Genomic DNA, 18,663 nt, shown 5'->3' with positions numbered 1-18,663 from the left:
GCAGCATAAAATGCTTGATGTAAAATAGCTATAAACCATTGAAATGGAAGTTGTTGTTTTGTTATTTTGTTGATAGTAACAATTGATTATCAACAGTGGCGGAAAAATTAATGCTTTGAACTTTGTAACAAATTATGAATTTAATTGAATTATGTTTGAAAAATATACATTTTATAAAACTATTGATTAAAAGTTGGATGCTCCTATTTACTAGTTCTTTTACATTAATCTGAAAAACAAACACTACTTAACCAAACACATTGTTTAAATTGTCATGAGATTAATTAAGACAACTTGTTAGCTACTGTTGTACACTGCGTATGCACATGAGTCAACCAGTCTGTCACAAGGTCAGCCCACCCTCCTGGCCAAATCTTCCTTATAAATGTGAAGACAGACTGACAGTTGTAACCTACCTGTTCACACTCGGATAACAAACATGAAACAAGGTGTTTTATGTAGCATATTATTTTTAAAATTGTTTATCCTGTTTCAAGATATTGGGATTTGCAATATAACATTGAGGAATTTTGTCTGAGTTCACATACTGAGATCATGGATCTTGGATCTTGATTAATGACAAGTACTGGGTAACACAAGGAATGATCAAGGGACCATACACATGTGTACATATTTGACCACACAAATGTGTTTGTATCCTATATATCTTGATTGAGCTGATTTCAAGATGATATGTTTTTCATTATGAAATGTTTCACAAAGCTTACAGGTAAATTTTAAAAGGTAACAAAACATTAAATATTGTAAACCTTGTAAGCCTTTTACCATTTACCCAATTTTATGTTATTATATGTTTGAACGTCGAATCAATTATTATCTTAAAGTATATATGAGGCATAATAACTGTGTGTTTACTGTTACAGAGCACATCCTGAAGGCGTTAAGCAGCCTGCAGTCGACAGAGGAGAAACTGGCAGCCCTGTGTAAGAAGTATGCCGACCTTCACGAGGATCACCGCATCCTACAGTCATCTTACAAACAAACACAGAGAAAACTCACCGTGGTATGTACATCCTTCAGTCATCCTACAAACAAACACAGAAAAAAACTCACTGTGGTATGTACATCCTACAGTCATCCTACAAACAAACACAGAAAAAAACTCACTGTGGTATGTACATCTTAAAGTCATCCTACAAACAAACACAGAGAAAACTTGCTGTGGTATGTACATCCTACAGTCATCCTACAAACAAACACAGAAAAAAACTCACTGTGGTATGTACATCCTACAGTCATCTTACATACAAACAGAGAGAAAAGTCACCGCGGTATGTACATCCTACAGTCATCCTACAAACAAACACAGAGAAAACTCACTGTGGTATGTACATCCTACAGTCATCTTACAAAACACAGAGAAAACTAAGTGTGGTATGTACATGCTGGTCATCCTACAGAGAAAACTCAACATTGTATGTACATGCTACAGTCATCCTACAAACAAACACAGAAAAAACTCTATGGTATGTACATCCTACAGTCATCCTACAAAACACAGAGAAAACTAAGTGTGGTATGTACATCCTACAGTCATCCTACAAAACACAGAGAAAACTAAGTGTGGTATGTACATCCTACAGTCATCCTACAAAACACAGAGAAAACTAAGTGTGGTATGTACATGCTGGTCATCCTACAGAGAAAACTCAACATTGTATGTACATGCTACAGTCATCCTACAAACAAACACAGAAAAAACTCTATGGTATGTACATTCTACAGTCATCCTACAAAACACAGAGAAAACTAAGTGTAGTATGTACATCCTACAGTCATCCTACAAACAAACACAGAGAACTCGAAATGGTATGTACATCCTACAGTCATCCTACAAACAAACATAGAGAAAACTCACTGTGGTATGTACATCCTACAGTCATCCTACAAACAAACACAGAGAACTCGAAATGGTATGTACATCTTACAGTCATCCTACAAACAAACATAGAGAAAACTCACCGTGGTATGTACATCTTACAGTCATCCTACAAACAAACACAGAGAAAACTCACTGTGGTATGTACATCCTACAGTTATCCTACAAACAAACACAGAGAAAACTCAACATGGTATAGTACATATTACAGTCATCCTACAAACAAACACAGAGAAAAACTCACTGTGGTATGTACATCCTACAAAACACAGAGAAAACTAAGTGTGGTATGTACATGCTACAGTCATCCTACTAACAAACACAGAAAAAACTCACTGTGGTATGTACATCCTACAAACAAACACAGAGAAAACTCACTGTGGTATGTACATCCTACAGTCATCCTACAAACAAACACAGAAAAAACTCACTGTGGTATGTACATCCTACAGTCATCCTACAAACAAACACAGAGAAAACTAAGTGTGGTATGTACATACTACAGTCATCCTACAAACAAACACAGAAAACTCAACATGGTATGTACATCTTAAAGTCATCCTACAAATAAACACAGAGAAAACTCAACATGGTATGTACATCTTACAGTTATCTTACAAACAAACAACGAGAAAACTCGACATGGTATGTTCATCTTTCAGTCATCCTACAAACAAACACAGAGAAAACTCACTGTGGTATGTACATCCTACAATCATCCTACAAACAAACACAGAAAAAACTAAGTGTGGTATGTACATCCTACAGTCATCCTACAAACAAACACAGAAAACTCGACATGGTATGTTCATCTTACAGTCATCCTACAAAGAAACACAGAGAAAACTCACTGTGGTATGTACATCCTACAGTCATCCTACAAACAAACACAGAGAAAACTCGACATGGTATGTACATCTTACAGTCATCCTACAAACAAACACAGAGAAAACTCAACATGGTATGTACATCTTACAGTCATCCTACAAACAAACACAGAGAAAACTCACTGCGGTATGAACATCATATAGTCATCCTACAAACAAACACAGGGAAAACTCACTGTCGTATGTACCTCCTACAGTCATCCTACAAACAAACACAGAGGAAACTCACTGTGGTATGTACATCCTACAGTCATCCTACAAAACACAGAGAAAACTAAGTGTGGTATGTACATATTACAGTCATCTTACAAACAAACACAGAGAAAACTCAACATGGTATGTACATATTACAGTCATTCTACAAACAAACACAGAAAACTCACTGTGGTATGTACATCCTACAGTCATCCTACAAAACACAGAGAAAACTAAGTGTGGTATGTACATGTTACAGTCATCCTACTAACAAACACAGAAAAAACTCAGTATGGTATGTACATCCTACAAAACACAGAGAAAGCTAAGTGTGGTATGTACATGCTTCAGTCATCCTACTAACAAACACAGAAAAAACTCACTATGGTATGTACATCCTACAGTCATCCTACAAAAAAACACAGAGAAAACACACTGTGGTATGTACATCCTACAGTCATCCTACAAAAAAACACAGAGAAAACACACTGTGGTATGTACATCCTACAGTCATCCTACAAAAAAACACAGAGAAAACACACCGTGGTATGTACATCCTACAGTCATCCTACAAAAAAACACAGAGAAAACACACTGTGGTATGTACATCCTACAGTCATCCTACAAACAAACACAGAAAAAAACTCACTGTGGTATGTACATCCTACAGTCATCCTACAAATCACAGAGAAAACTAAGTGTGGTATGTACATCCTACAGTCATCCTACAAACAAACACAGAAAACTTGACATGGTATGTTCATCTTACAGTCATCCTACAAAAGAAACACAGAAAACTCAACATGGTATGTACATCTTACAGTTATCCTACAAACAAACACAGAGAAAACTCGACATGGTATGTACATCTTACAGTTATCCTACAAACAAACACAGAGAAAACTCAACATGGTATGTACATCTTACAGTTATCCTACAAACAAACACAGAGAAAACTCAACATGGTATGTACATCTTACAGTTATCTTACAAACAAACACAGAGAAAACTCAATGCGGTATGAACATCATATAGTCATCCTACAAACAAACACAGGGAAAACTCACTGTGGTATGTACATCCTACAGTCATCCTACAAACAAACACAGAGAAAACTCACTGTCGTATGTACATCTTACAGTCATCCTACAAACAAACACAGAGAAAACTCACTGTCGTATGTACCTCCTACTGTCATCCTAGAAACAAACACAGAGAAAACTCAACATGGTATGTACATCCTACTGTCATCCTAGAAACAAACACAGAGAAAACTCAACATGGTATGTACATTCTACAGTCATCCTACAAAACACAGAGAAAACTCACTGTGGTATGTACATTCTACAGTCATCCTACAAAACACAGAGAAAACTCACTGTCGTATGTACATCTTACAGTCATCCTAGAAACAAACACAGAGAAAAATCAACATGGTATGTACATCCTACTGTCATCCTACAAACAAACACAGAGAAAACACACTGTGGTATGTACATCCTACTGTCATCCTACAAACAAACACAGAGAAAACACACTGTGGTATGTACATCCTACTGTCATCCTACAAACAAACACAGAGAAAACTCAACATGGTATGTACATCCTACTGTCATCCTACAAACAAACACAGAGAAAAATCAACATGGTATGTACATCCTACTGTCATCCTACAAACAAACACAGAGAAAACTCACTGTGGTATGTACATTCTACAGTCATCCTACAAACAAACACAGAGAAAACTCAACATGGTATGTACATTCTACTCCTAGAAACAAACACAGAGAAAAATCAACATGGTATGTACATCCTACTGTCATCCTAGAAACAAACACAGAGAAAAATCAACATGGTATGTACATCCTACTGTCATCCTACAAACAAACACAGAGAAAACACACTGTGGTATGTACATCCTACTGTCATCCTACAAACAAACACAGAGAAAACTCAACATGGTATGTACATCCTACTGTCATCCTAGAAACAAACACAGAGAAAAATCAACATGGTATGTACATCCTACTGTCATCCTACAAACAAACACAGAGAAAACTCAACATGGTATGTACATTCTACAGTCATCCTACAAACAAACACAGAGAAAACTCAACATGGTATGTACATTCTACAGTCATCCTACAAACAAACACAGAGAAAAATCAACATGGTATGGACATTCTACAGTCATCCTACAAACAAACACAGAAAACTCGACATGGAATGTACATCCTACAGTCATTCTACAACAAACTCGCTGTGGTATGTACATCCCACAGTCATCCTACAAACACTCAATGTGGTATGTGTGCTGTCTTGAGACGTTATTTACAGGCATTAGAATTATCAGGGTTCTCAATAAGTTTTGGTTGAACCGTCTCAAATAGTACAGTAAACGACCAGCTTCTACTTATTCTACTGAAAATTCATTTAGTTTTCCAGTTTATTGAGAAAACTCAATTATACACCAAGCATTTAATTTCCATTATGTTTTTGTTTGAATTTACAGACTCATTATAATTACCAATGAAAAAAAAATGATTGTTGAAATAGAAATTATTTTGATTAGTTATCAAGGAAATATACATGTATAAGTGACTTAATTAAAATGTAATACTTAGTATTACTTAAATTATATTACATACTGCCTATGCATATTACCCCTTGGCATTCATCCCCAGTAAGAACATATATTGTTAGTGTACAATCTAAGGTCTTCTGTTTCATGTAAATCAAATAATCTCTGATGTGTAAAGCGCAAGGTAGTGTATGTACATCTGTCTGTGTGTGTTACAGACAAGTCGTGAGAAGGACCAGTTGCAGACGGAGCACACGAAGGCCGTGATGGCGAAGAGCAAACTGGAGAGCCTATGTCGGGAACTGCAGAAACACAACCAAACCATACGGGTATGTGCAACAACAACTTTTAAGACATGCTACAGATTATATATTCTGTCCTCTTTCCAATGTGAAAACTATTTATTATAAAATCATGCAGAATTCCCCATTTTGACGAGGTCCCCATGGAATTTTCATTATAAATTTCCCCAAATTTAGATGCAGTTTCTTGTAAAAAGCACTATGATCAGTGCAAACACGATGTCAGGGTTATGATGAGATACAGTTGATAGAATTAAATCGATATTTAATGCTATTCAATAAGCTAAGCTGCATGAAATATGCTTTTTTGTTGCAAGTTCCTTGTAAATGATGTTAGGATATTTTGAGCACAAGTTTATTTTGTTTGTCTTAATCATTTAAATGGGATTTTAAATTAAATGAAATCTCTTAACAGCAAGAAAGTCTGCAAAGAGCCAAAGAGGAGGATGAGAAGAGAAAAGAAATCTCCCAGAAATTCCAGGTAAGTTGGGTTGTAATAAACTTGCAACATTTTGTAATAACACATGGCGAAGTGGGTGCTTAGGCCATTACAAACATTGTTGTTGCACAGATATAAAACTTTATATCCTCAACAAGTGCTGTCTTTTGACTCGAAGTTTATTAAACTCTCAAGGAAATTGCCATAAACTGGTTTAATGGTGGAAACATAGTCTGTTGAAGTAACTAAAGAAGAAGTTTTGTTTTATGAAGAAAAATGAATATTAATCAGTAGAATAAATGCTGCTTAGTGTGTTGATGAATTTTATTACTTCATAGAAGCATCGTACTAAATGATATTTATTTAATAGAGACAATTCCGCATATCCTTGGATCTCGTCCAATAGAATGCCTTGATCTTATCTCTGGTGGAATGTGATTTGTAATTAGTACTCAACTTTGTGAACTTATTTATTCCATGCGGATAAGCTCATGACTGCTTCTGAATAGTTAAATATAGTTGATAGTTTCCAGCCTGCAGCCTATTGTATAACACTTATAAATATGAGTTGTCTCTGGGCATCATTTGACTGGTTTACAGTTAAATTATTTGAATGGTTAATATTAATTTTTGGATTGACCAATCAATGAACTTGAACCAGACCAAAGAATAAACTTTTATACAGTTGGCGGAAGGTTTTCAAACTCTTACAGAACTCTGTAATCTGGTCTCAAATCGTAAAGTAACCGACAAACTTCTACTTATTCCACTTAAAATTCACTTATTTTCCAAATTTGAACCGGTCCAATTGCTACTTGAACCAGCGATTATGGCTGGCAGCCAGTTCTTATTGAGAACACTGACTTGTACAATATACGCAAATAAATGCAGTGTAAGACCGCACACTAGGTGTTAATATTAATGCAATCATTTGGACAAATATTAATTTATTTATTTTCAGCTCGTCTGTTTTACATAAAAAAATTCAAGGTATTATAATATGCATGAAGTAATCTCTTCTTGACTGTTTACTTATAGACGACTATAGGAGAGATTCAGACCCAGATGCAGGAGAACCATGAACGGAACAAACAACTGCGGGAGGAGAATTTCGAACTTGCTAACAAACTCAAGAAGTTTATTGAGCAATCAGAGGCCAGGGAACAGGTACAGATAGATTTTCAAGGCTCTAGATTGTTTTTATTTATTTACCATGCATTTGGCACGCCAAGTTAATGGTGCCATTGAATTATATTTTAGTTCCTCTTAAATAAAAAATAAATAATAAAAAATATTGATAATGCTTTTTGTCACTTTGGACAATCATGTGCATTTAATTGATCACCTGCTTGCACTGTCAGTTAGAACAAGCTGCCAGTAAAATTAACTTCTCCATGTGTGGTTCTGGCCTGTTTAAATTTATGAGAAAGCCAGGAACATTATTGTTCCTCTTTTCAGCATATTTCCTCTTTTTTGGCCACAAAACTTAAAAAATAAGTTGTTACCTTTTATCTGATCTATACAAAAGTAGATTTTTTGTATATAGTGTGATGGGGATACTCCTATTTTGTTCTGGTTTCCTCCTTTTTTTACAACTTTGTTTTGGCAACCCTGATAAGCTCAAAAATCTATTAATTGAAGTAAAAGTATGAGGGGTCCTGTTTTTGTAGACCTGTTCAAGAAGCTGTTATTGAAAGATGTTTTGTTGCAAACAATGAACATTTTCAGTGACATGTTTGTGTTGTGTTACTTGCAGCAAGTGTCAAAGGTGATCCAGCACCGTGAACTAGAGCAGAAACTAGCAGACGCCAAGTTGGAGCAGGCCTCCGCCATCCTCATGGAGGAGCAGGGACGCTCACAAAAAGAGAAGGAACTGGTAAGTGATGCACCTCTTGTCACTCATACATACATGCTCACACAGTAGTAGTTGTAGAGCTGCCTCTACCCTTATTGAGCCATATTCTCAAACTTTCATTCAAATGTTTAATCCTATTCATGATAGGCAAACTAGAACTTGAACTTAACATCTCCAACCCCTCAGTTTATTTTAATCTGAATCAAATGTGTGTAGGGAATCACAGATGGATTACATTGGCATCTGTCATTAACATTGCGCTGATTATCCCTTAAAAACGTTAAGATTTAATCTACAACATCTAAAATGTCATCCTTGGCATTCCCGACTTGTTTCTCTGTTTTGACTGGACTAAAATATTGATTGTCCCTACACTACCTTTAAAAAAACAAAACAGAATTGCTCTGTCCTTTCTCTACCTATCATACTTGAGACCATTGCCCTTAACACATATTATTTTGATAGGTAAAAGTTATATTGGTGGCAATTGGTGATAGTCTCTGTATGGTGTTGACAAACAGTTATCTACAAATTAATTACATTTTATGCTCCTAAATACCGGTAGATACTTACTTCCACATATTTTATGATACAAAGATTTAAGGCATTTATAATTCATAGGCATTCTCATCTTAATATATGACAATAAACGTTTGTTTGCTTCCAGATACTCCTTCAGTCCACAGAATATCTCAAGAAACTACAACTTAAAGATCAAGAGGTATGAACGATGCTTTGCGTCTATTTTCAAACATCTGTTTCATTCAATTATTATCAAACACATACATTTTTTTAGCTATACAATATTTCAAAAAACTTGATCTGTTTTTTGAAGAATAGTGTCAAAAGAGTTGTCATAGCACTTGTGTAATTGTCATCGGAGTGGTCCAAAAACTTCAACTTTTAGTTTTAGTTACAATGTAGATGTAAAATGAAACTTGGTCAAGTTGGTGCCTTGGTGTCTGCTGGCTTTGCTCTGGTTCAGGGACTGCAATATCCATGTTGTGTTATTGTTTAATTGCAGCTCCAGATGTACAAGGAGCGGTATGATGAGTTTCAGTCAACAATCAAGAAGAGTGAGGAAATGTTCTCAAAGTTTAAAACAGAAATGGATAAGGTAAATAGTGCATTAGTAAATCCCTGGTCCTGCATAGAAGGCAGGATTGTCATCAGCCACACTACTCTTAAGAAAACTTAAACAATGTAAATAAACAACAAGGTTGATTTGTTTATAAAAACATATCAACCTTGTTGATGAATGAATAACAGAACAAATCATTTCTTTTAATTATTTTCTGTGTGCCCACAGTGCATAGTGACATTACGTACTGCAATGCATCATTATCATTTCAGCGGTTTTATCCATCTTAAAAAAAAGATGAAGCACAGTTTTTAACTTTTGATATATATATATATATTTAAGCATGGTAAGCAAAATAAAGAAAGTGTCTGATGGGAAAGTCTGCTCTTTTGATAAGGTGATATCCTGACCTGAAAATGTATGCAGCTGACAGAATTATTAAAATGTTATGATAGATGCTACTTGGATGTTTCTATAAACTATCTAAAACAAAGTTTTCCATGTTATTACTTTTTCTAAAAAAAAACATGATTGAAACTTAAATCTAAGTACAGATTACATAAGATGCTGACATACTGTGTTTATAAGCTTGACTATTTAAAGAATAAGGAGGCTATTCTACTCGCCACAGCGTCATTCAAAGTATTAGGGCAAGTTGGCATTTTCACTTTTAACTCCAATACTCTTCATTCAATATTCAATTCCCTTAATACTTCACACAGTTGTTCAGGACAATCACACAATGAGGTAACAAAACTCAATATCATATTAAATACAAATTATGGCCCCTGATTTACTTAGGAGCTTAGATTAAAGTTATAGGGCACATTGTGTCCAGTTAAAGTTTTAGGGCAAGTTGGGTTTTACACTAATTACTTCAATACCCTTCATTCAATTGACTTAATACTTCACACAGTTGTTTATGGCCATCACAGGTGAAATAACTCAATATTATCCCAAATTCAAAGTATGGCCCTCGATCAACCTAAAAAGATTGGTTAAAGGTTTTGGGCCACTTAGGATTTTAACTAAGATCTCAAATACTGTTCATTCAATGGCCCTCATACTTTACACAGTAGCCATTACAATATTAGGTTATATAACTCCATATTAACCTTTAAAACAAATTATGGCCCTTGATTGACACTCACTCGAATAATTCAAGTTAGTTTTGATATAAAGTGACCAAACTTGGATAGATGACTTCCATGGGATTGCATGACCCCTAGGGTAAAGGTCAAGGCCACTGTTAATAAAATAGAAAAAATGTTGAAACTGAATCTGACAATTAAGGCTGAAAACCTGGTTCATCGCATTGCAGTGTGTCTAGTTAACATTTTAATTTGACTTGTTTTATTGGTTTTGAGTGGCAGTTTAACATCATTATTTTATTCATTTCTAAGACAAAGCGGATATAGTCGAGCGCACTCTCAAGCATTCATTATTGTACTGCTAACACTTTAACATGAGTTCATACATCATGTGTATATTCCATGTTATCGATGGATAAGCGTTGTATATTCCATGTTATAGATGGATAAGTGTTGTATATTCATGTTAAAGATGAATAATCGTTGTATATTCCATGTTATAGATGGTTATATATTCCATGTTATAGATCTGTAAGCCTTGTATATTCCATGTTATAGATGAATAAGTGTATATTCAGTGTTATAGATTGGTTAGCTTTGTTCATTCAATGTTATAGATGGGTAAGCGTTGTAAGAAGCTAGAGAAGGATGGAGCCCAGTGGAAGACCAAGTGGGAGGGGGGAAACCGGGCACTCCTAGAGATGGCAGAAGAGGTTAGTTATTGTCACATCAAAAATCATTGGATGTATTTACCCTCTTTGGTAGCTGTGTTTACTGCTGTATTAAAGTGTATCTTATGACCAATGTAGCTCTTGTACTTTATGACCATTTCTAGGTTAAGTTCAAACAGTATTTATACAAGGGATGATCCAAAGGTACACACACACACACTTCTATGATTTCCTAAATATACATTTCATATCAAAGCATGATGTTTTAGCTATATGCTGGCAAATTTTCTATTCCTATCATTAACATGTGTATTTACAGATAATCAAATACAGACAGTGTAAATGGTTCAATGCACAGCAGTTTCAAAAAGTAAACATTGTAAACGTGAAGCCTGTACTGCTCAATGTCAAACCTTTAATATCTGAACATGGAGGTTTTTATTTACCAGACAATCAATAGAAATTTTACAAATCACACTCTTAAAGTATACATCATTGCAAATGTAATATCTCAGTTCATAAGCTAAAGTTAATTGATTTAAAGAAGAATTCCTGCCCATTATCATAGCCATGATGATTGGTGTTTAAATGAGATATTCGATACTAAGAACACATACACAGATATTGATTATTTATTGCATTATACATCCAGGATATCATAATCTATTGTAAAAGAAACTGTCATCTTTTGATGAAATAATTCTGAATTATCTTTATTTTTTGTGTGTGTGTAATTGTCACCAAAACGACTGTAAATATTATAAAACGGTGATCTCCTGCGTAGTTCTGGCAACATCAAGACTAGCGACAATATACCGGTATGTTAGAAGGTATTACATACTGAAAAAAAGGTATTTCTAACATGATAAACTATTAACACCTAATTTTGAGCACAAAGTGTTCAACGCGAGCTAATGTGATAGGGTGATTGTCTTTGCTCAATATTTTCTTTAAAACAATTTCTCCAACTAAACCACTGGATCAGCTTCAACCAAACTTTTCAGAAATGTTCCTTGGACGATCCTCTTCCAGATTTATTCAATAAAAGTGGCTCCATGCAAAACTCTGGTTGCCATGGCAACCAAATGGAAAAACTTTCAAAATCATCTCAGAAACCGCTGGCTCGATTTCCAAATAATTTCACAGAAATGTTCCCATGGGATGTGGCTATTTTTCAATATATGTCTAATGGAAAACTTGGAATATCTTCCGTCAGAAACCATTGGCCGGATTTTAAAATAATTTTACAGAGGTTTCTAAAAGGTGACCCTCTGTCAAAGTTGAGTCATAAAAAAAACATGGTTGCCAGGGGCTGGGCTATTGATCACTATTTGTCTATATGGAAAACTTTGAAAATCTTCTTTTCAGAAGCCTTTGACCCAAATTAAAAATAATTTCACAAAAATGTTCTTTAGGTGACCATACCGTATTTTCTCGACTATAAGGCGATTCGCTTATAAGACGGCCCCCTAACTTTGCCCATGAAATCTGGTGCTTTTTGTTTCGACTCGCTTATAAGACGGGGTCAATTTATAAGCAAATCTAAAATGCTAAAATTCTTCCTAATGTGTAAAAATGTTCAAGCTCAACGGACAATTATCGACTTTCGCGGTAACTGTTTTTGTTTTACTCAAAGAAAATGGCGATCAACTGTGAGCTCTCTATTTGGAGGTAGGTTAAAAATGAGTACATAAGTTTGCAGGACAGGTCGTTACTTATCGGAATTGTAATAATTAATCAATAACAACATATGTTTGTTTTAGTTTTTTTTTTATTGAAGACACCAATGAAGTTCTTCGGCAAAATAAATGGCTTCAATAACAACTGCGAAAAGCCGAGGCATGAATAGGTGTTTGTTTAGCAATTATGCTTTAGGCAATAATGTCCCTTGATTGGCGACGAACATAAAGGATTCATATTCGCATTGTCATTTGTTTGCTTAATCAAATTGACAGTAAGGTACCTACATCATATTAAGATTCCAATTTATTGATTTGATATATCTGTCAAACTAATTATACAGACACGCGCCATGAGAAAAAATGTAGATATAACGGTACACTGTGTGACGTCAGAGCACGCGCGGTGAAGAGATTTCGTGTTGTTGTTTACTTAATTGCCCCATACTTGTATCAGCACACGATATACTGGATAGACGAATACCCTATGTAAAATTTTACTGATTTTGACTTGAATCTTTTTTTAATATTTTATCGACTCGCTTATAAGACGGGTCCCCGACTTTGGGGGTAAAAATCGGGACCCAATTTCCCCGTCTTATAGTCGAGAAAATACGGTATATTAAATTCCTTCACCCTATTGTTATTCATAAAAAACATGGCAGCCAGGGGCAGGGCTAGTTTCACTTTATGTCGTATGGAAAAATTCTCTTCAGCAAACCTTTGGCAAGATTTCAAAATTTTCACAGATATCTTCCGAATGTGACCCTTTCATCTTTTCTTTTTTATTCCCCCGAAGGTGGGCATATTAAAATCGCACCGTCCGTCCGTCCGGCTCTGTAACTTTCCCTTGTATGGACAGATTTTAAAATAACTTGCCACATGTGTACCACATACCAAGACAACGTGTCGCGTGCAAGACCCATGTCCCTACCTCAAAGGTCAAGGTCACACTTAGTGTTTATTCACAATGGAGTGCTGCATATAAGGACATAGAGTATAGGTTGTCGTGTCCGGGCTGTAACTTTCCCTTGTATGGACAGATTTTAAAATAACTTGCCACATGTGTTCCACATACCAAGACGACGTTTCGCGTGCAAGACCCATGTCCCTACCTCAAAGGTCAAGGTCACACTTAGTGTTTATTCACAATGGAGTGCTGCATATAAGGACATAGAGTATAGGTTGTCGTGTCCGGGCTGTAACTTTCCCTTGTATGGACAGATTTTAAAATAACTTGCCACATGTGTTCCACATACGAAGACGACGTGTCGCGTGCAAGACCCGTGTCCCTACCTCAAAGGTCAAGGTCACACTTAGTGTTTATTCACAATGGAGTGCTGCATATAAGGACATAGAGTATAGGTTGTCGTGTCCAGGCTGTAACTTTCTCTTGTATGGACAGATTTTAAAATAACTTGCCACATGTGTTCCACATACCAAGACGATGTGTCGCGTGCAAGACCCGTGTCCCTACCTCTAAAGTCAAGGTCACACTTAGTGTTTATTCACAAATGAGTGCTGCATATAAGGACATAGAGTATAGGTTGTCGTGTCCGGGCTGTAACTTTCCCTTGTATGGACGGATTTTAAAATAACTTGCCACATGTGTTCCACATACCAAGACGACGTGTCGTGTGCAAAACCCGTGTCCCTACCTCAAAGGTCAAGGTCACACTTAGTGTTTATTCACAATGGAGTGCTGCATATAAGGACATAGAGTATAGGTTGTCGTGTCCGGGCTGTAACTTTCCCTTGTATGGACAGATTTTAAAATAACTTGCCACATGTGTTCCACATACCAAGACGACGTGTCGCGTGCAAGACCCGTGTCCCTACCTCAAAGGTCAAGGTCACACTTAGTGTTTATTCACAATGGAGTGCTGCATATAAGGACATAGAGTATAGGTTGTCGTGTCCGGGCTGTAACTTTCCCTTGTATGGACAGATTTTAAAATAACTTGCCACATGTGTTCCACATACCAAGACGACGTGTCACGTGCAAGACCCGTGTCCCTACCTCAAAGGTCAAGGTCACACTTAGTGTTTATTCACAATGGAGTGCTGCATATAAGGACATAGAGTATAGGTTGTCGTGTCCGGGCTGTAACTTTCCCTTGTATGGACAGATTTTAAAATCACTTGCTACATGTGTTCCACATACGAAGACGACGTGTCTTGTGCAAGACCCATGTCCCTTCCTCTAAGGTGAAAGATACAGTGTTTATTCACAAGGGAATTCTGAATATAAGGACATAACAGTGTAGGTTGTCAAGTATGGGTGGTATTTTTTTATGTTCAGAGGCAATTTAAAATAACTTGCCATATGTATTTGACACGTAAAGGCAAGATCAACTTTTCATGTACTGACCTTGTTGGTAGGTCAATGTCACATTCGGGGGCATTCGTCACATACTGTGACAGCTCTTGTTTATTGTTTAAAATCATTGAAGATATCAACTTCAAACTTCAGGAACTATTTAACAGTAACAATGTGCTCTTTTTTGACTAGTTATGTAACTCCAACTTTAATATTGTAAAAGTTATGGCCCTTAGTAACTTTGTAAACAAATACATAATTTTCATGTTTTATTCACCCTTGACAAAAGGGATGAATTGTAGTTTCACTAACAGTCCACAGGCGTTTGGGCGTCGGCGTCCCAGGTTGATGTCCAATCAATAACATTAGAACCCTTTCCAATCAGGTGAGCAATATAGCTCCATCTTGGCCCTTTTGTTATGATATAAGTATAACCTTGTCATGTAATAAAACGTTTGTTGACTAGGGAGACATAGAATACGATCTGATATTTACTTCACAACAGAAAAACAAGGACTTAATACCAGTGAATATCAAATCATATTCAATGGCTCCATTGTCCATAATTGTATAATTTTAAGTGTGTGTTATTATTTCGTACATCTATTTTCACCTGCATTCCAGAAAACTCGCTATGACAGGGAGCGAGGGATGTTGATGGCGAAGGTGAGCAAGCTTGAGTCTCTGTGTCGAGCCATGCAGGCAGAGAGACAGGCAAGAAAACTCCTAGAGACAGAACAAATGGGTGAGTACTGTCATCATATGGAGATGGGTATCAGGATGTTATTTGTGTTCATGTTCAAGGTTACAAGTTGTGAAAAAATAGATCATGAATGAGGACATAGTTCAGTGTTCAAGGTGGCCTATTGTGAGCTTTTAAGTCAGCTTTGGGGCTACAGTTTTTGCTTAGATATTTAGTGCTTAGCTTGTGCTCTTTTACTTATTGCTAGAATTATGCATATGTGTGATGTAATTGGTCTGGCCCCGATACTGTAACATGTTTCTGGACTTCTAGGATTAGGAAAAACTTATCCTCCACATCTGCAAGGCCCCGATATTAGATATTTTCTATACAGCATTGGCAATTTGTATTTAATCATTTTAAAACCCTGGCCTTGAGGTTAATATTAGCCTTTCAGTTTTGGTGGCCTTGCTTTTTAGATAGACTTTAATCATTTAAAGGACAACAATATTTGAAGGGTTAGGTTTTCAAAACAATGCTACTCTTTCTGCCATGGATTTCAGTTTGGTAGAATCATTGTAATTTGTATAATTGTATTAAAAAGGTATAATTTCAATGCTACTATTTGCCTTGTTAGCTTAAGTGACCCATATAAGAATGTGGGTTAAATTTGTATTTACTTGTTTATTTTTGGTAACAAGTCATTTAAGGTCAAGATCACTTTATATACTTGGGATTCCACTTATGCACTTTGTCATGAGGTTAAGTTTATATGCTAGATATAAGACATACTTCAGGCTGTTGACATTGCAGGAAACAAACTCTAGCCAAGTATATCGGTTTTCCTGTTGGCAATCATTCTGATGTTCTTGTCCGCTTCTGACTAGACACACGTAGTTTGACTTGAAAACAGAATCATCAAAAGTAAAAAGCACATACACATGTACAATCTTTTCACATCAAATGCTTTTTATAATGAAATGGTGATTGAGTCCTTTCAAAGTTGCATGTCTAGATCTAATTACTTGCCATTTAGAGGATCTGTCATACTCAAATTTCTCAAAATCTTGTTTGTAGGCAAGTGTTTTTCTTTTGCATTACAATGTATGGGAATGTATTATTCTCCTATTGCAGCTGATGAGATGTCAAAACTGGGTCTGAAACCTGAAGAAATGTCTGTCACAAATGATGCACCAGTAATGGAGACAGAGGGGGCAGAGATAGGGGGGTCAAGCTCACCGACAGAGGGGGCAGGGGACCTCTCAGTCAATAGTGATAACACCTCATGTATGTGTATGATATATTTGAATACATGTAGTGTTGTATTTATTTTGAGTTTGATCTTTACTACAGACAATAGAACTTTTAGCTTTTTAGCATCTACCTCCATAATGAAACATTGTTTGATTGCAATTAAGTGGAATCTATTGTGAACAATTTTGTGAAAGTTAAAAAGATTTAAATTTGAAACAGCATTCAAGATTGAAAATTTTCTGACGAAATATCCACATATTTATAATACAAGTAAGGCTTTATCTTTTAAATTGTGGGAGTTATCAAGTTATTATTCACAGTTGTTTATCAAATCTCCATGTTCCAGGTGCTTCAGAGCAGACTGGCACCACTGTGATCAAGCAGGAACCGCTTGCCCCTGATTCCAGCCAATCGGAGGCTTCCTCTGAAGGAAACGGCCAATCAGAAAATCAAAATCTTGAGGCCAACAGTCCCAGCCAATCGGAAGACAAACAGGCACCTGAACCCAGCCAATCAAATGAAGAATCTTGATTGACCCTGTTTTGAATTCAATCTGTGTGCTGGATATTTTACTAAAAGACTAGATCCATTTAAATAATAATTATTGAACAAAGATTGTGAAAAAGAACTTATCATTATTTTGGTAACATTCTAGTATGCAGTGTTTCTGTGTCATTTGTTTGCATACTCATTTCTATACAATTTGCAGCAGCAACATAGTTGTTTAGCAATGTTTTCATGACAAAAATAATCATTTTTTCCCTTAATTCAAGTAAAATGGAAACACCGTGTTATTTTACAAATGAATTTTCAGAAAAATAATGACATGTCATATAATGTCATTTCATTAGAGTGAAAATATTTTTAATTCTAAAGCTGTATGGACAAGCTTAAAATCATGCAGGCTGGTAAGAAGGCTTTTATATATGAAATCAATTGTATTTTGATGGTCACAGATTAATAGTTTCACATATACATGTTTGTACTGATGTCTGGGACGTATTAAGATAGTTGAACAACTTATCTTGTGCTTTGCTTGTGTGTTGTTTATTTATTGCGAATAAATGTCCGACCTTGAGAATGGTAATGTTCGAACAAAAAACATATGCATGTTATCACCACAATGTAACATTATGCGCATTGCCATGTCTGGTCAAGTACATATTGTACTTTAGTAAAACTTTTGATATTTGTCAAAAGAAATAAAGGTTTGTTTATGACAATGTTGTTCTTACTTTATTTTTAACCTTGTGTTAAAGTTTTGGTCTGTATATCTAGCATACAAAAATTACTAGTTTATGAAATTGATGGTCTGTTCCAGTCGATGGATCACTGTAAACAGTTTTCTTCACTTGCAAGATAATGCATCAGGACCATATTTGACTTTAGACTCTTCAATACCATGCTGCTAGTAGCAATGCTGCTCCATCAGCGCCAGAAGGGAGCTAGTTATTTCTTACCCTAGTCATCTTGTACCCTATATTTTTTGGTCATCTTGTAAAACTCAAACATGAGATGCATATATACACTAAAAAATGAGTATATTGTTTATTAAAACCACATAGACATAATGAAATAAAGGTTACGAAATGACTCGGTCGGGTAGGAAATAACTCAAGTGTAAGGAGTGAACCGAAAACTGGAGGGTACAAAATTACCCTAAACCTGCCAGTACCTAGGCCGATCCCCCAAGAGCAAACAGTAATCCTTTCGTCATGCGGTTGTG

At 35.8% G+C, this 18,663-nt stretch overlaps 1 protein-coding gene across 10 annotated transcripts in view; it reads left to right on the top strand.

Annotated features, from left to right (window-relative positions):
* Positions 1–18,160, top strand: part of LOC128239330 (alpha-taxilin-like) — a 43,531-nt gene extending 25,371 nt beyond the window's left edge. For all 10 annotated transcript variants that reach the window (XM_052955942.1, XM_052955940.1, XM_052955935.1 and 7 more), the window contains exons 4-14: positions 885–1,024; positions 5,782–5,892; positions 6,281–6,346; positions 7,343–7,471; positions 8,061–8,180; positions 8,827–8,880; positions 9,184–9,276; positions 10,949–11,044; positions 15,626–15,746; positions 16,818–16,970; positions 17,284–18,160. In XM_052955942.1, the coding sequence (XP_052811902.1) occupies positions 885–1,024; positions 5,782–5,892; positions 6,281–6,346; positions 7,343–7,471; positions 8,061–8,180; positions 8,827–8,880; positions 9,184–9,276; positions 10,949–11,044; positions 15,626–15,746; positions 16,818–16,970; positions 17,284–17,468 (1,268 nt within the window). In that variant the 3' untranslated portion in view covers positions 17,469–18,160. The remainder of the gene's footprint in view (positions 1–884; positions 1,025–5,781; positions 5,893–6,280; positions 6,347–7,342; positions 7,472–8,060; positions 8,181–8,826; positions 8,881–9,183; positions 9,277–10,948; positions 11,045–15,625; positions 15,747–16,817; positions 16,971–17,283) is intronic.
* Positions 18,161–18,663: the final 503 nt, after the last annotated feature.

The sequence above is a fragment of the Mya arenaria genome, chromosome 6 (genome assembly GCF_026914265.1).
Source record: "Mya arenaria isolate MELC-2E11 chromosome 6, ASM2691426v1".
In the NCBI taxonomy this organism is placed as follows: Eukaryota; Metazoa; Mollusca; class Bivalvia; order Myida; family Myidae; genus Mya; species Mya arenaria.
The sequence above is the reverse complement of the archived record's forward strand: the minus strand, read 5'-3'. Positions and strand labels throughout refer to the sequence as shown.